The sequence below is a fragment of the Triturus cristatus genome, chromosome 2_2 (genome assembly GCF_964204655.1).
Source record: "Triturus cristatus chromosome 2_2, aTriCri1.1, whole genome shotgun sequence".
NCBI classification, from domain to species: domain Eukaryota; kingdom Metazoa; phylum Chordata; class Amphibia; order Caudata; family Salamandridae; genus Triturus; species Triturus cristatus.
Genome location: NC_140582.1, coordinates 716,112,859 through 716,132,186, shown reverse-complemented (window position 1 = coordinate 716,132,186; position 19,328 = coordinate 716,112,859). Strand labels below are relative to the sequence as shown.

The 19,328-nt window shown below is 43.4% G+C and overlaps 1 protein-coding gene across 4 annotated transcripts in view; it reads left to right on the top strand.

Moving 5' to 3' along the window:
- CCDC110 (coiled-coil domain containing 110) overlaps positions 1 to 19,035 on the top strand; it is a 183,249-nt gene extending 164,214 nt beyond the window's left edge. For 3 of the 4 annotated variants that reach the window (XM_085641947.1, XM_085641945.1, XM_085641948.1), the window contains one exon: positions 18,642 to 19,031. In XM_085641947.1, the coding sequence (XP_085498073.1) occupies positions 18,642 to 18,850 (209 nt within the window). In that variant the 3' untranslated portion in view covers positions 18,851 to 19,031. Of the gene's footprint in view, positions 1 to 18,641 lie in introns of all 4 variants that reach the window. The other variant, XM_085641946.1, reaches the window with a different exon arrangement.
- The last annotated feature ends 293 nt before the right edge of the window (positions 19,036 to 19,328 follow it).

The window sequence follows — 19,328 nt, the reverse complement described above, 5'->3', positions numbered from 1 at the left end:
AAATTTGCAAACCATGAAGGTTTATAAACAGATCAGCCAATTTACAATCAAATTAATCATAAATTGATAATCGCCTGATTACAGCCTATATGAATATAATCCAGGCAAGTCAAACTTGGTGAGGTTGCGCTGCGTTGCGCGACAGGGAGGGAGCAGGAGAGCGCCATATCTTCAGAGATATGGCTCTCTCCACCCATTTCCCTTGCGCTGGCGCTGATTACAGTGGAAGTGCGTCATGCACACACCTTAGCTCCATAGCGCTAGGGTGTGTGCATTAGTCTAGAATAGGTTTGTACAGGAAGGGTACCCTTCCTGTACAAAATACGATGTCCAGGCACGATGCAAAGCTTCTAACACTTTGCATGCAAAGTCAGAAAAGGAAAGAGAAATTAAGGCATTTTTCCTTCCTTGCGCCTACTTGAAAAGGGCGCAGTTTTCTTAAACTAAACCCAATCTACCCTATTTAGTAAATTGGGTTTAGCGTGAGAAACCTTGGGTGGTTGCATGGGAACACCCATGCTCCACCCTTGGTACACCACCATGGCGCAAAGAAATGCAAAGCAGCGCTATGCGCTGCTTTGCATTACTTTTCCGTTATTTCCAGCGCTAACCAAGTTTAGCGCTGGAAAGTAAATAGGGAAAAAAAGATTTTGTGCAGATTTACAAACACGGCACAAAATCTTAGTAACTCTCCCCCCTCTGTGTCTGCATAAATAATTTATGATAACTCAAAATTTCCAAAATGGCACTTCATACAACTGCGTGAAACACTGCAAACAAATAGATGCTGTTATAGCAAATACATTGGTGTTCAATGTACTGACTGTGGATGATTTAGGTAGGATTCAGGCACATGGCTTGCAGATCACAACCAGTGTCTCTCTGCTGTGTATACCTTGCTTATCTATATAGAACATGATGCAGCTGTTCATGTTCACCTTTCATCTCCAGCATCTCTGGGAATTGGGATTCCTGGGACAATGATGATACATTTGAGAGGTCAAACGACCCAACTGGCTTTGAAGCTGTCCTACCACTACCTTTTTTTGAGTAACCCTAAACCTTCTCCTTCATATTCCCTTTTTTGGCTACATCTAAGCGACTGACATTACCATGGAACCCCAACACAGCAAATCTAGTTTTTTCCTAGCCACACCCTTGGATACCATAGGTTACAGTAGGATATGGTAGACTATAAATTGGGCTCCCACTCTGTGATTTCAAGAGAACAGAGCCTGCTTCCCTTTTACTAGTGTCCTGGCTAGTGGCAGCATTTTAATCGTTTTTGGAATGCAGTGTCTGCAGATAGGGGTGATGCCTACTGACCTCCATTATCAATTAAGTCCACTAACCTTGGTCCAATAGGGTTCCTTTGAGTTTCATTCTTTAAGGAATGTGAATGTCCACAAACACTATCTGGATTTTTTTACAATAATAATTGCATACATCAAAAATCAGAACAAGTGAAGTCAGAAGTCTTTTCACAATTAGCTTCAATGCACGTATTGTTCGATTTACCCTTAAATGGCTGCAAACAATTGTTTAGTATGAAGTAAGATGGAGGATTGCTTCTACCCAAGGACAAACAACAGGGATGACACTAGCACGCGACTCCCAACTCTCCTTCCATATATCTGCTTCTTTGTCTTCAGGTTATGTCCGGAATCTCAGCTTAGCAGTGTCCTTTTTGCTTAACAATGCATTTTTTATTAGCATTTTAAAATGTACAGTAACAACACTGAGCAAGTGTACTGTGTCACAACTTAATGGTATGCAAATCACGGTAGAGCAACTCCCTCTCCACCTCCCCCACAAACCCCACTGGCTCAGATCATCACATAGAAGAACAAAATCCATACAGCATTACATTAATGGCATTTACATTGGACCAATGGTCTGCATTCATAATGGGTCTTGAGGGAGACAAACAGAGCCGGACATTTCCCCCCCAAAATGGTCCCCATAATGTCTATGGGGGTAACAAATCTACGGAGGGTAAATCATCTGGTGGCGTCAGTAGTTCTGTAAGCATTGCTGTTCAAGCCCTCATGTCATCCTCTAGCTTTTCATCCCTACGTGTCTTTTTCATGTGCACCCCTCAGTGTTTATCCATTCGGCCATGTCCCTTAGCAAGTCTTCAATTTTTGGTTGTCTAGGAGACAACCACCCCATTACAATCCTGCGCTTTGCTAACGTCAGTTCCAGGACAAGGAGTATTCTGCTTGATTTTTTTTTCTTTCGAAATGGGGTTGGGGAAATTTTTCTGCAACTAATTAAGGTACTCTATACCAACCCTGCTGCTAAAGTGAAGATTAATGGTGCAGAATCTCACACAATAGCAATCACTAAAGGAACGATACGGGGTGCCCCCTTTCCCCTCTTTTGTACGCACTGGTTGCGGAACCTTTGATGTGCTTGATGCGCGAATATCATGCATATCGTGGTATCCGGTCCTCCACTTACAATCTTACTATTGCGGCACACGCAGACGATACTTTACTAAATATTCGCAATCCAGAACAGAATCTAGGGGCTTATGTATCAAACGATTTTGTATTCGCAAACGCTGCGAATCGCAAAAAAACAGCGTTTGCGAATACAAAATCGCAAAATGAGATGTATGAGGCATTTCAGCATCGCATTCTTAAGGAATCGCTAATTTTGCGATTTCTTAAGTTTGCGTAAGCATTTAAGAAATCGCAAATTACGATTCCTTAAATGCTATGTAACACGCACCCAAGTTGTGCAATTTCTCCTTAAGAAATCGCAAATTACCACCAACTTCAAGTTGGTGGTAATTTGCGATTTCTTTGAAAAATTCACTTTTTGGCATTTTTCAAAGTGCCATGTGGCGCACATACATGCCCTTAGGGCATGTATGTGCGCCATATGCGCACACATGCTAATTTCAGGGGTGCATCAGGGTGTCATCATGACACCCTTGCACCTTTGAAATTATTCTCAATTTGCGATTAGCAAATTGCGATTCGCAATTTGAGAAAGACTTCCCATTCATTGCTATGGGCCTCCTGGCCCATAGGAATGAATGGGAAGGTATTCCTTAATTGCGATTTCGCAATTTGCTAATCGCAATTACGGAATTTTAAGAATTCGCTAAATTTGTGCGAATTTTTAGATACATCCCGTTTTGCAATTCTCAAATAGCGATTCTCAAAAAATCGCTATTTGAGAATCGCAAATGGAGATTTTGATATATATGCCCCCTAGTTCCCATGCTGCAAGTGGTGGAGCGATTTAGCCAGCATTCTGGGCTCCATAAAAATTGGCATAAATCTATTATATTCTCGCTCACCCCCATTACTATGCCGGTGCAGACCGCTTACCCATTGGAGTGGACTACTGACAGGTATCTGGCATAAAAGTACATACAGACGCTGAGCTGGTATTGTCTGAAAACTATGGTTGCGCAGTACAGAAACTGACAAAAGCGGTGGAAAAATGGATTAAACTGCCGCTATCACTGGTTTGCCGTATAGCTTTGACAAAGATGATTGTGCTTCCTCGTTTTTTATTTTTCTTCGTCAATATTCCCATCAGTCTACCCTAGTCTTTCTTTTCTTTTTTTTAAAGTTTGAGTTTATTGAAGAAAAGGAAGGAAAGGAAAAGGGGGGAGGAAAGGACAAAGACATCCTGATAAGCATGTACAGAAAATAAGCAATTCAATAAAAATTTTCACCAAAGGCAAAGATAACAAGCATGAAGTCTACAAAAACCAAAACATCGTAGAAAACAAAAAATATCATATAACATATTAGAACGTAGTGTCATATCAAAAAAGGGGTGGTAAAGAAACAATAAAATCAGGGTGGTTTCTGCACCTCAACCGTGTCAGGATCTGGAGAGATGTGTGCCGGGGCAGAGGAGGAAAGGTAAGATACCAAAGGAAGCCAAATCAAGTCGCGCTTGATTGCTAGGGAGATGGGGGATACGTAATTAGTATCTAGGCGATGATGAAAGCAAACTGCATTCCACCAAGATTGATAGGAGACATTTGTAGCTCGTTTCCAATTAGAAGTAATGATATGGAAGGCCACAGCAAGTAGAAGATCAAGTAACAGATAATGGGAAGGAGATTGTGGAAGGGAAGGTGACAGAGAACCTAAAAAAACTTGCGGGAGGGAAAAGGGGAGTTGAAATTGGAATATCCTTTGTATTTGCGTCCATACTAGGTGCCAAAACTTGGAAATAGGAGGGCATTCGAATAGCATGTGTTTGAGATCTGCAATAGGGCAAGGACAGGACCAGCAAGTAGGAGGTGTGTTTGAAGAGAAACGTGATAAAGCAAGAGGAGTACATAAAGTTCTATGATAAATAAAAAATAAGGTTTGGGTAGTATTAGCAGCTCTAGAGGTTTTATGAAGCTTAACCCATAATCTGTCCCAAAGGGATGTTGGCCAGTCTTGAGAAAGATCCGATTCCCATGTAGTTTCAAGTTTGGATTTTAGTCTGTCAACGGAATAACGGAAAGAGTTATAAATGACAGAAGCTGAGGGAGACGTCTCCAATAATAAAGAGGTAACTTTGCGATTCGGAGGAATATCAGTAGCAGGCGTTAAGGAGCAGAGGTATGAAATCAGAACTGGAAGGAGAGAAAGATATTGCGGTCGGGCAGAAGAAGGCAGCGAGAAGGCGGATTGAAGTTCCTGGAAGGAGAGAGGGGTCTCCTGAGAAACTAATTGAGAAATCCAACATAATCCACGAGAGTGCCATGTCTTCCAAAATATTGTGCGATTACGGATTTTGAGAAGAGAATTGTGCCATATTGGTTGGTCATGAATAGAAAGAAGGGAGGGATAAGATGATGTTATGTAAGGAAGAAGAAGAGTACGGGAATGAGATATAACAGGTGTACAAAGACGGGCCAAAGAAGACGAGAAGGACAGGAACTCGCGAAAGGTAAAAGGGGATAGAAAGAAAGATTCCATGTTTAACCAGATAGGTGAATAATGCGAGAAGTCAAGAGAAAGCCAGCGGGCTGACTGCTTCATAGAGAAAGCTCGATGATAAGCTCTGAAGTCCGGAAAGCGCACACCAGAATGGGCCTTATCCTTGCGTAATGATGCCAAAGCTATCCGAGGTCGTTTGCTATTCCATAGGAATTTCAGCAGCAAAGAATCGATCCGTTTAAAGAAAGAAACTGGGATGTGTACTGGAAGCATGGAAATGGTATAAAGCAAAAGAGGGGATAACATCATTTTTATAGAATTGAGCCGACCCCACCAGGACAGAAAGAGCGGGTTCCAGCGTTGAATCGACGTATCCATTTTCTTGTAGACGTAATCAAAATTAAATTTGAGCGTATCGGACAAGCGGGGAGCGAACCAAACACCCAGATATTTGATCTTTGATGGTTGCCATGAAAAACCTGTTTGGGAGAAAAGGTGTTTTTGACAAATAGGGTTTAGTGGTAAAATCTCACACTTATCAGCATTTAGGCGATAACCAGAAACCGCGGAGAAGGAGAACACCTGTTGAAGAAAAGAAGGAATAGAGGAAGCAGGATCGGAGCAGTAGAAAAGAATATCATCAGCATAAACCGAGAGTTTAACCTGACGTGAACCAAATTTGAAACCTGAAATACTGTTATCCAGACGAATTTTGGTAAGGAAGGGTTCTAAGGCTTAAACGAAAAATAGTGGAGATAGGGGACACCCCTGTATGACTCCTCTATGTTATGAGAAATAATCTGAAGTCATTCCGTTGACAAAAATGGAGGCTTGGGGGTTAGAATAGAGTAAAGAAATAATAGAGATAAATTTGGAAGAAAAGCCGATCCAGCGTAAGGCTTGGAACATAAAATCCCACCCAATCCTGTCGAAGGCCTTCTCCGCGTCCAAAGAAATGGCTGCGAAGGGAAGCGACATAGAGGAAGCCTTACTAAGAATATTAAGAAAAACACGGGAATTATCAGATGAGAGACGGCCCTTGACGAAACCTGATTGTTCGGGACCAATGAGATCAGGTAGGAAGGGATCCATGCGCAACGCCAGAATTTTAGCCAAAATTTTATAATCCGTATTAACCAGTGAAATTGGTCTGTAATTCTTGCACAATGAGAGGTCTTTATCATTTTTGGGGATTAAACAAATTAAGGCTTGTTGGAAGGAACCGCTGGAAGAACCCGCTGCAAGAAAGGATTGGAATAATAGTAATAGCTTAGGGAGAAGTAGAGAAGCAAAGTGGCTATAAAATTCAATAGTGAAGCCATCAGGACCTGGAGACTTACCTTGACGCAATTTAGAAACAGCATGGGAGATTTCAGAGAGCGAGATATCTCGGTCCAGGGCAATGAAATCGGCGTGAGAAGCCGGGGGAGGAGGAAGCGAGTGAAAATATGAGAAAAGATCCGTAGCCTCCGGAACGTGCTCGGGAGTATAGAGATTGTCATAAAATGTAACAAACTCAGAGAGAATATCTTTATCCTTAAAACAAGAGTTCCCAGTGGAAGTCCTAATGGATTCAATCTTTGTTCGTTCCTTCCTTATCTTTAAATAGTTGGCCAAAAGTTTCCCCATTTTGTTCTTACCTCCATAGTATCTGGAGTTACATTTTAGCAGAAGGTTGGAAGCTGCGTCCGTTGTAAATTTATTAAAGGAAAGTTTCGCATCAATGAGCTTTTTAAGAGAAGATTCAGAATTAGAGGCATGATAATCAAGCTCTAAAGTCTTTATATTGGCTAAAATGCGTTCGGATTCAGCTGTTCGAAGTTTCTTCCGTCGAGCTACAAAATTAATGATAAAACCCCTAGAAGCTGCTTTAAAAGAATCCCAAATAGTGACAAAAGAAGAATCAGGGATATGGTTAAAGAGAAAAAATTCAGTAGCAAAAGCATTAAATTCAGAACAAAAAGTTTTGTCCAAAAGCAGGGCATTGTTGAAACGCCATCTGCCAGAGTGAGGGGAAAAGGGAAGTAGGTCAAGGTCTACGTAAACCGGAGCATGGTCTGAGATTAGGATGGAACCAATGTCAGAACGTATAGCATGTTGGGATAAGGATTTACTAAGGAAGATATGATCAATGCGGGATTATGATTGGTGAGGGGGGGAGTAAAAACTGTATTCTCTTAGGTCGGGATTACATAATCTCCAGATATCCACCAAAGCATTGTTTTGGAATGCATTAACAAATTGAGCATGCATCTTAGAAGGAACAAAATTAACATTAGAGTGACGGTCAAGGAAAGGGTCAACAACTTGGTTAAAGTCTCCCCCGAAAAGTATATAGTTGTTGGTGAGGGAGGACAGTTTAGTTGAGATAGAGGGCCAAAATAATCTGTCAATTCCAGTTGGGGCATATACATTAAAAAAGGTGATAGGAATATTATCTATAAGCAGTGTAACAATAACCCATCGGCCTTCATCATCACATTCATGAGAAATTGAAGAAACATTTAACTTTTTATGCAATAGAATCACAACACCATTTTTCTTAGAAACTGTGGGGGAGCAAAAAACATGACCCACCCAACAACGCTTGAGTTTTAGAGCTTCTGAGTCCGAGAGGTGAGTCTCTTGAAGGAGGGCAACATCGGAATTAAGTCTCGCTAAATGAGATAAAACTCTTTGCCTTTTAATGGGATTGTTTAAACCCTTAACATTCCACGATGTAACACGGAATGGAGTAGCAAAGAAATACAGCTAACAGCAACATGCTTATTATGGTAACTTGAGAAAACTAAGGGAAGTGTAACAAAATAGTGGAGGAGAAAGGGTATGAGGAGAGAAAGTAAAGAGGAAGAGAAGGAAAGGAAAAAAAGAAAGGAACCATTATGAGAATAGTACTGAATCCAAGAGAAGGCAGGAAAGAGGGGGAAAAATAGGAGGTAAGAGAAAGTAAAAGGAAGTGAAAAAAGAGAGAAAGGAACCAAAGATAAGGAATCAGGAGTAGAAAGAAGAACAGAAACAAAAACCAAGAAGAAGACAGTACATGTTCGAAAGGAACGACTGAGAAACATACTTACGGAACGAAAAAACTCAAAGACGAGGAAGGGGTGAGGACGCCGGGAGACAACGATGACGACATCCAGAGAAGACATCAAACTCAAATATCATGGATCCAAAAGACGCAGCATAAGGAAAGCAACAGGTCACTACAGGATATGAGGAAGGAAGAGAAAGTCTGTAAGAACGAGAAAATTAACAATTAAAGAGAAAAATGTGTCAAAGGGAAACAAAGAAACAAAAACTATAAGAGAACCACAAAGGGGATACATAAGAGTAAAACTGTTGTCAGAGAAGAAAACAGTAGGAGCTTCACAGTATCAACAATAGTGTAGCAAAAAAAGAAAACAGAATCATAACACCACTAGAATCATGAAAAAATAACAAATCATATCAGCCAGGTTTGGATACATCCATAACATCCGAGCCATGTCGCTGGAGAAACGCTTGCAAGGCAGCAGGGTCTTCATACGTAGTTGTTCTGTCTTTATATGTGACCTTGAAGAGACAAGGATGTAGCAGACCATATCTAGCATTCAGGGCCCGTAGTTGAGGTCTCATATCTAGGAATTTCTTTCTTCGATCCGCAGTAGCCTTAGAGACATCTTGTGAGAGATAGAGGCGATGACCTTCCCATATAATTTGCTTCTTGAGTTTGGCGGCTGAGAGGACCTGAAGGAGGTCAGTGAATTGCAGGAATAACATAATGACACCTCTAGGCTTACTAGCGGCTTTTGGGCCAAGACGATGGGCCCTTTGAATGTTAACTGAAGATAAGGCTGGAGCATCTAAGATCTTGGCAAGAAAGGATTGAAAGAAAACGGTGGGATTTGACCCTTCTGTAAGTTCCGGAAGGCCATAAAGGCGAAGGTTGTTCCTGCGATTCCTATTTTCCAAATCCTCTGTCTGACGTTTGAGTAGATGTATCTCCGCTTCCAGTGACGGAATAAGAGAACAAGAGGATTGTAAGGAATCAGTGGAGGTTTCCAAAGTCTGAACACGTGACTCCAAAGATGACCATTTTTCTTGCATAGCCTGCATGTTTTTCGTTGTAGCTTCCATGAAAGGTTTGAAAGCGCGAAGTTCTTCCAGAATGAGATCCATAGAAGCTGAAGAGGAGTTACTGTCTGGAGAAGGTGGATCTTTCTTCAGGCGCTTAGAAGAGGCTAGAGAGGACGGCAGCTTCCCTTTACCGCGCGCCTTAGGGATGGCACCTCGTATTACATCAGATTTAGGTGCTGTGGTATCTACCATGACCTGAGGAGGAGAGTCCGAATCCGAGTCCGCAGGCAATTGAGAGGAAGCAGCCAATCCTAAATTCCGGAGTTTGCCCATGAGGAGTTAGGAAACCATTAAATGAGGCAATAAGACAATAATGGAAAAAGTAGGAGACCCAAAGCCAAGAAAAGCGGCAAACGCAGAAGAGCAGATTAAAGTCACCCCAAGGCGAAGCAATGCTGAAGTGAAGCAAAAGCAAACCTGGTCATGTAAAGGCAGGCTAAAATAATAGAGGTATGAGAAGGGACCCAGATGTGGCCCCGCAATTGAGCCTCCCTCACAAAATGCCAAAACGTGAAAAAACTCTCTTCAAAAGGGGTGTTTACGCCTGCAAAAACGCCACCATACTGACTCAAGGGTATCCACTAAAGATTCCTGTAGGTGAGTGCGGTTTCAGTAAAGTATACCACTGATAAGGACATGTCAAAAACAGCCTGTAAGCTTAGGCTTGTCGCTCCAGCTCTGGGCGTGTCACTGCGACATCGTCATAATCCTTGGACGTTGACAAAAGTCCTCTTGTTATCACTATAAAAATGCAGCAAGAGTTACAGATGCATACCTCAACCTCTGCGTGGTTCTACCACAGTTCGCAGTGGCATTCCTTCAGGTAATGTTGAGATTCAGACATTGGCCACAAGTAATAATTACGTTCATCATGTATTAAAATAATGTCCCAGCGAAAACAAATAAAGAGATTCAAAAAACAAAATAGCTGCTCCAAATATGTTGAGAGGCTGAGTGAAGCTCACGGCATGATAGGCAGGTAGTGAGCACAGATATTCACAAAAGAGTAGCTGTTTAAAGACTAAATTCACTTTGTAGAAAATATGAGGATACCAGGTGGCTACAAGAGGTTGTTCCTGTTAGAAAGCGTGGCCTCAGAAAAAGTAGAAGAGTCATTCAAAAATTTAACAGGCATTTGCTGAAAAACGCTTATTAAACAGACACACACCGATCAAGTAACTGCCGGTCACAGAAAGGGCAATTACCGGTAGTGCTCCGATGCGCGCTGGCGAAGTTCATCAGGTGCGAGGTAAAATGGTGGCCGCATTACCTCAGAAGCGGGTTGCAGCGCAGTCGAAGTGAAGTAGACGTCCTGGAGCGCCGTAAACAACAAAACCCCGCTCCGGAGACGCTTCTGTGTTTCCGTGATAAAAACCGCTACTCTGGGAGAAGGAAAGCTGATGAGAGCTGCGTCGCAGTCATTATTCTCCTCTGCCGTCACGGGAGAATTACGGACGCGCCGCCATTCTGCTCGGGCGTTGGCCACGCCCCTAGTCTTTCTTTTCTACATTGTGCAAATTGATGAGCCGGCTGGTCTGGGCCGAAAAACAGCCCCGGGTAAAATGGGACATCCTAACGAAGCTTTATTCAGAGGGTGGGTTGAACGCGCCAGACATGGAAAGGTATTACGGAGCTGCACAAACCTTACATGCCCATGGGTGGCTACATGGTCCCCAGAATTTACCGCACCACCTGCACAATATGGTATTCCCTGATCCTCTGCATAAGCTGTTAACTGGGGCAGCACGGATCAATCCACTCTTAATAGATCCTGTTAATTGCACTGGACACCAGCTCGTTAAAATAGCCCATAAGCAACAATTTAAATTAATATATTCTCCTAAACTTCCGATACAATGGTGTGAATGGCTGCCGCACAAGGGGGACAGAGCTATATAGAACACTATAGCAAAGCTGCACATTACTCATATGGGTGACTTGTTCCTGGAAGGGACTGCTAAAACATGGGCACAGGTATCCGCGCAGGTGGATGGGGTAACAGCATTGGATACATTTGAATATTCCAGATTTCGTAGTGCCCTACGTGCTCTGTTAGGCCCGGCCATGTGTGAACCGGTAGTGATGCAGTCCTTTACGTACCTTTTGCAAACACAATCACCGCAACATGGGATAACTACGTTATATTCCCTATTCAAAGGCCACTGTGTACAGACCAAACTAAAATTTCAGTTAGACTTGAAAGAGATGCTTGGCATGGTCATCACAGAGGCGCAGTGGTCCTCGTGTTTTACTACTATTAAGTCCATCTCACTGAATGGCAGGCATCGCTTGTTACATTTTAAGTATATCCACAGAACATATTACACTTCGGCTAGGCTGCACAGATATGGACTGAGGGAGGATGATAAATGTATGAGATGTTATGCGGAGAATGCACACTTCACACACACAGCTTGGGAATGTCCAGGAATACGTATCTTCTGGAGTGAGGTTTTCAAGGTTCTTTCTAAAATGCTAGATTGTGAGTTAATGGAGACACCATTGGTCGCTTTACTGGGGTTTGATAGACACATACCAAAGGATGTGGGCAAGCTGGCGGCTCTTGGACTTCTTTTGGCTAAAATGAGGGTGGCCATGGGATGGATGAGGGGCCCCTTGCCAACTATTGCTGATTGTAAACAAGATTTAGCATACTGTTCCACCCAATCCGAAAATTACAATGCTCTGATGCCAGTGCGATGTGCCCCCAAAGATATATGGGGTCAGCACCGCCAGTACATGTTGGACACTGTTGAAGCTGCAGGTTCGCAGGACGATTTTGACCGTACCGGGGTGGGGTGAACGTAGCGATGTTATGGGCTATTTTGGTTCTTTAGCTGTTTCCTACCACCATGTCCTTGCTAGTAGTATATAGGGACACAGACGACTTTGTATGGCACAGCCTTGCTGTATTTCAGAATTTCTGTGTTATTGGCATGTTAATATTGGCAGGGAACTGTACCGCTCATAGTTTGTATGACATCAACCCTGTGGAATGCACTTTGGACAAAACGCTGTAATGTATGTTTTGAGCAATGTTTGTTACTCATTGTGGAAAAACGAGAAATAAAGTTTAAAAAAAATAGTAATACTCTAAGCACAGCACTTCTAGTCCACCCCTCCGCCATGTATGCTTCAATGTCACCAGGCTTACTCTTTTCCTCCCAGTGTCCCACAATAACTTCACAATCAGTTTGTCCAGATCTGTAAAGATCCGTCTGCGTATATCAAACAGAGTTCTCTGGAAGAGGTATAAGCATCTGGGAAGTATTACCATCTTTACAAGGGCGATCTTACCCATCAAAGAGAGTCGAAGGGTATTCCAGAATTTTTTAGTGCGTTTCACCGTCCATTACCCACCCATATTTGCCTCCTCGATGTCCTGAGGCCTGTGTGTAATTTGGATTCCCAGTTACCTAGCTATCCTCGGTTCCCAGGGGAAATCAAGAGGTGGAATATCTTGTTCTGTCCTTCCTGCCAGTACGCCCAAGGCTTGGTGCGTGTTTAAGAGTGTACTTGCCTAGTACCTGATACACACCAACTCCAACAGTGCATTATACTGGGCTTAAGTTGAGCTGGAGGTTGCCAGTGGCGCCTACCGGCACTCATTTTTGGGGACGAGTACTTATTTTTCCTCATTGAACATTAACCGGAGCACGAGAGAAGAAAAACAGACAAGGGAAAAGGAGGAAGAGAAAGATGGAACTGCCACAAAGGGAGAAAGCAGGCCCTGAAAAGGTGAGCTAAACATGCAGGGAGGTTCTGGTAGTGAATTAAAAAGGCATGTGGTGTATTGAAGATTACACAGCCTTGGAATTTGGTATGCCTACATTTAAGAGCATCAGCCCCTGGCTTCTAAGCTCCAAGTGTGACCTGAGCTCTACCTTCTTCCAGATAGTGTGCTCCAGGTCATTGCTTACCAGACAATGTTAAGGTATGGCATGGTTCACAGCTACTTTTAAAGAACCTGAACCCTCACCCTACTCAAAGGGAACCAGAGCCACCGCTTTATGGCTTTCACAGTTGCCTGTGCAACTATGGCTTGGTGGAATGTGTTAGAGAGAACCTGCTCTGAGGGCACCAGCTGACACTTTACAGTAGTTATGCTGGCTCCTATGTCTCTCAGAGCCTCCTCCCGTTGTCCATTAATGGAGACCCACTGCCAGTACTTAGAAGTATTGTTAGGTATATGGGCTTTTGGCACCATTTCCTTATCTCCCAAGGACACTAGTGTTACCTTTGTCTGATCCCCAGAGCTAACTGGGACCACCTCCTCCCCAAGTGCAACACTCGCCAACCCATGTGTCTGCCCAATTGTGGGGGTTTGTGGCCTCTTGGGACATTTGTTGTCTCCTTGAGTGCCTATTTTTGTAACACTCAGTACATTGGGGGACGAATCTCCCTATCTACTTGTCAAAAAGAACTATTTCTTGGGCACAGACTGGGGCTGATTAACTATGATCCCTTCGGAATTATTTTGGGGACCTTTTGAAAACTCCATACTATTAAGTTTCTCTAACCCCTCTTTCTTTAGGTGGGACCCCTGATCACCCTTTTGGGAGTCCCCCAGATACCTCTTTGGGCACTCTGGTGCTGACCCAGAGCTCCACCTCCCCTTCCTGAGGTCAGTCTGCTTGCTGTCCACTAGGTGCTGGCGCAACTCTGTAAAGCAAGTATTGAGCATGTGCTCCCTGAGAATCAAGTTGTATATCCCATTGTAATCAGCAACTTTGCTGCCCTTCACCCAGCCATTCAGTGACTTGCTGGAATAGTCCACAAAATCCACCCAAGACTAATTTGGGAGTTTGTGGCTGTCTCTGAACCTCTTGTGATATGGTTTTAGGGTTCAGGCCAAATTTAGCTAGCAATATGGCTTTCCTGGGGGTGTATCTGGTTTGGTACTCTACTTCTAGGGCCAGAAGAGTTTCCCTCCTCACTGGAGGCATATGCTTCCACAGACCCCCACCCCCAGTGCTCCTCTGGGATCTTGTAGACTCTCAGGGTCACCTCATAAGCTGAATACTATTTGTAAGTGTCATCTCCCACCACATAACTGGGTAACAGGTCTTTGGGGATTCGGATCTTCTTATCTCTTTCAGACACTGAGGTTATGCTGCCACCAACGTTGCTGGACTCTGCTTGTCTACCTTTAAGGTCCAGCTCTCTGAGGCTCCTTTCATGAGCCAATTGTTTCTCCTCCAAGGCCAGCTTCTCATCAATTTTAAGTTTGGCCATTTGTGGTTAAAACTTCCTTTTTGCCTTCTGGTCCGCCAGTTCCTTTGGAGACAGGTCATGTGAAGAGACACTGCTTCCTGTGACACTATTTCTGCTCTGGCAGGGGCTTCAAATGCTGGGGATAGGTCCTCCACAGGAGACTGCATTTTGGAGCTGATTTCCGGGTCCTGATCCTGCTCATCCACCTCAACTTCATCACCTTGCTCCTCTGTGTCTGGAATCAAGTGGTGGACCTCTGGCAGAGCTTTTTTCAGCTCCAACATTTTGATGCCCTTCTTCATCTGTAGCCCTCTTTCCTGGCAGAACTATTTAAGCTCAGCCACTGTGTAACTCTCCAGGTTGGCAAGCTCAAACTCATTTGCTGCAGGTATGGTTTCAGGCAGTACAGTAGTAGGAAGGAGGGTATATTTGGAAAAGCAAAAAGAAGCCAATTGAGTAGAAGTTAGGATCTGAAATTGGTCTTAAATTATTTGTGTGGTGGTAGTGTAGCACAAAATTACCATAAGGCGCTTGGTGATAATGTAACACAAAATTACTTTATGGCACTGAACAAACACAAGTCCAAATTCCACTGGTGCCACTAGTGTAAGAAATTGGGTTACCGGTTGAAGGTAAAGGTAAAACCCTTCTCAAGCATCAACCACAAATCTTCTCAGGGTGAAGTCACAAGTAAACCCTAAATTAACCTGTGCTCAACCCTCGGGTAGCTTGGCATAAAGACGTCAGGCTTAACTCAGAGGCAATGTGTAAAGTATTTATGCAACACTTCAAACAGAAATATAGTGAAAACACACCACAAAAGGAGCCTACAACAGATTTTTGAAAAATAGAGTAGATTTTGATAAATAAAACAAGACTAAAATGACAAAAACCCAATCAGTAGAACTGAAAAGATTACATTTTAAATATTTTAGTAAAATTAGCACTTGAAAGCGTAAAGAGCCAACTGTGGATATCTGGTCGGGCCAGGACAAAGTCACGAGTGCAGGCCAACTGCAGTGGAGCATGGGCCAACTACCTGGACCCAGCTAGGCCCGCTGAAAAAAGTACCGTAAATTCTGATTTGCAGAGGATTGCAAGGATCTGCATCAAAAATGTGTCGCACAGCCAAAGCAATGAGTTGGTTCCAAGATGCAGCAAAGTTGCAGTGGGTCCTGCTGCATCATCATCAAAGATCCCATCAACGAAAGCTTACGTTGCAATGACTTTATTTGGGGATGCATCACGCAATCTGGAAGATGCGCTGGTTCCGAGGAGCTGCGAGGCTGCGATGCAGAGTCCAGCTTCGTAGTCGAGGCTGCCATTGATGAGAGATGTGAGAGCCTGTGCCAAGGATGCGTCACCCCGCAGAGGTTCTGATGCAGCAATGGGCAGCAATGCGCGTCTTTGCAGCAGTTTTGATCCATGCAACAGCAATACGTCAGTTCTTCTTGGGTTATGCCACGCAGCAGAGGAGATGCATTGTTCCGGTGAATACACTGAGGCTGGCAGAGCACATTAGACCCACTTACAGGAGCCCAGGACTGGGGTGGCACCACTTGTCAGGGTACACTCACAGATGGCATAGTTCAGGTGCAGGAACAAGGTTGTTGGAACCCTCTGTCCCTGAAGCTCAAGTCAGGAGGCCTACCAGCCAGTCCTTGGAGTCCTGCTGGGATTCTTGGTTCAAGAGATGCGGGTTGCAGGATGCCTTCCTGCCTTCTCATCCAGGCAGGAGGGCAAAAGGCATCAGGTCAGCACAGTAAGGCAGTAGCACAGCAAGACAGGAGTCCAGCAGGGAAGCAGTTTGGCAGTGAAATTCCTTCAGCAACTCAGCAGTCCTTCTTCTTGGCAGAGTATCCACAGGGTCCAGAAGGGTACTGAAGTAGTGGTGTCTGGGGTCAAGTATTTATACACAGTTGTGCCATTGAAGTGGAGTAGAAGCTTCTAGAGGTTTCCCTTTGACATACCCAGGTATCCTGCCTTCCTTGGCTCTAGACTCAACAGAGGGTATACAGCCTTTTGTGTGGAGGCGGGATACAGTCTATTCAGGTGTAAGTGGGGCTGTGCCCAGCTCCTACCTCCCATCCTGTCAGTGATGGTCCATCCAGGCACACCTAAGCTCCCTTTTGCATGTGGCTGTCTAGGAGGAATACACAAAGCCCAACTATCAGCTATACACAGTCATGTTACAAGAGACAGTCTTTAGGCACTAAATGACAAAGGCAGAAAAAAATGTCAGGCTTCTAAGAGTGCCATTTTTATTGTAATTTCTGACTTCACCATAAGATAGGATTTTAAATTAGAATTCTGGAGGTACCAAACATAAACTGATTCAGATTTGGAAATGACACTTATAAAAAATAATAATGTAACTCTAATGTTATCCTATGGAAGAGGTAGGCATTGCAGTAGTGAAAAACGAATGTAAGGGTTTTTCACTGCCAGGACATGTAAAACTTAAAAATGCATGTCCTGCATTTTAAAATAACTTTATTTGTCATTTTCAACCAGTTGGAATAACAGTAGAACAGACCCTGCAAACCCCATTACCCAGCTAAGGCAGCACATCCCAGGCCCTGCATTGTAAATGCATTGCACCCTCTGGGCTGTCCAGGGCCTACCCTTGAGGTGACTTACATGTATCAAAAAAAGGTTTACTTGCCAGGTCAAAATGGCAGTTTAAAACTGCGCACACAGGCTGCAAAGGCAGGCCTGAGACATGTTTAAAGGGCTACTTAAGTGGGTGGCACAATCAGTGTTGCAGACCCACAAGTAGCATTCAATTTACAGGCCCTGGGTAAATGTTGTGCCACTTTACTAGGGACTTACAAGTAAATTAAATATGCCAATTGGGTATAAGTTAATGTTGCTTTTAAGGAGGGAGCACATGCACTTTAGTACTGGTTAGCACTAGTAAAGTGCGCAGAGTTTTAAGGCCAGCAAAAATGGAGGAGGAAGGCAAAACGTTTGGGGAAGACCACCCTAAGGCTGGCAGGTCTAACAGAAGAGGAGAGATCTGAGTGAATCTGTTTGGTTCATCCATGATTTCAATTGGGTACACACATTTCGGATAAGTGAAGTGCAAATGTATCTTTAAAATAAATAGACTGTAAGTTATAATAAGTGATGAAAATCTGATCCACAGCTCAATGAGATTTTAGAATGGATTTCTACTGGTTGTTTGTGCTGATTTCTCAGCATTGAGAGCCATTTACCATGAATTCCGAATTTGGGAAAATCTTCTTTCAAATGCTTAATTATTACTGTATTTTTCCGAATATGTAAAGATAAATGACAACTGAGTCAGCTCTCTCATTAGGAGAGTGTTTAGCACTCTCTACATATACTTACTTGACAACAACAAAATTGTTCACTATGCCTATGGGCCTGTTTTAGACTTCGGAGTATGGATTGTACTCCATCAGGGCGACAGAGTAAAATACTCTGTCGCCTTGACAGAGTACCCATCCTCCAAATTTAGAGCTGTCCACGGGCCCAGCGGAGAAGTTTAGTCATTGACAGAAGTCGCCATCACTGCGGTTCCTGTCAATGAATTAAAAGCCTGACAGACAGCTGTGTCAAACATGACGGCCACCATCAAACTTTTAACAAGTTTTGTTTCTTCAGAAACAAAATCCCAAAGCAGGATTTTGTTTTTGAAAACACAAAAACTAATGGTCCCCAAGCCATCCCCATGGTATGTTGGTCATTTAAACATTTTTCTTTCCTTCATTGCCACATTTTGCACAGCAAAAAAGGAGAGTAAAACCTTATAATTTGACTGCATACTCTAAATTGAACTGGTCATTGAATGGCCAAACCTCAGATGGCCCTTGTTCTGTCGGGCCGTTCGAGGAGTATGTCAAGAACAAAGATAGAGCAGTCTCCGTCGCTGACACACTTAAGGTCTAACCAACTATAAATCAGGTGGGTGGACCATAGGTTTGGCAGAGAGGGTACTCTGTTGTCATCGTGACAGAGTACCCTCGCCGACAAAATCTAAATCAGCCCCTATGTGAAGTGCATAACTGGACAGCACGCCCACTCGTTCCAGCACCACTGCCAAATCTTTGGTAAAGTTCTTCAGAGTTTCCTTTCACATAAAGCTCAAGAGAAAGCCCATTCCCTTGATCATATTTAATAGCTGCGGAGCTGAAGCAAGAAGAATGAAGTGTCACTGTCCATTTGAGAGAGAGAGAGAGAGAGAGGGAGAGAGAGATTGATTCTAAAGAGCAGTATGCTCTACAAAGAAAAATCTTTTGCAATATCCTGTTTCAGGTAAGTAAACCTTCCCACAATCTAAGACCTTAGGGATCTTAAATATTGGAAATAAGTTCATCTAAATGTCATATTTCTTGAACGCAGAAACTAGCACGTAATGAACACTTCTCGCTCTATCAGGAAATCAGAGGATCGCTGCCATCCAGAGGAGATTAGAGAAACACCTGGAGAAACTACAAAGAAATCAAGAGAGACTCGAGCAATCTCGCTGTCTGTCGGGGAGCCACAGGGCATCCCTTCTTCAGGACCGAACAAGGATAAGCTGTGAGCAAACTGAACAGCGGAGCCTACAGCCCACTAGGGCCCTGCAACGCCGAGTTGCCTTTTGACATCACACTCATGAAACCGAATCAAGTAGAGGTGTACTGGAAGAACAATGTCTTACTCGTCGCAAAAATGCTGAAAATGTGTTCAGAACTGGTGGCACAAAGATGACGTACGGCAAGAGGTGCCTTTTGCATTGCCATGAATTCGAAAATAATGTCAAAGAATAAAGCGGTGCTTGTGTGCAACATTGAGACTTATTTACTTGATGACACCACCTGGCTTTCCTTTGGGTATCAGGTTAGTGAATTCTCTATATTAGTTTCCAATCTTTTCATTGAGCTGGTTAAAAGGAAAATTGCATATGTGAAGTAACCCACATAAACACCATATGCATACCCTGCACTAGTTTAATCCCCTCCATCGTAATCTTTGTGTTCCTCGGCAGCAGCGACCCTCCAGATAGAAGATGACTTTACAAGATCATGGGGGTATGTGGAAGGGGTAACAGAGGCTCAGGTATACTCCATATAGTCACACTTA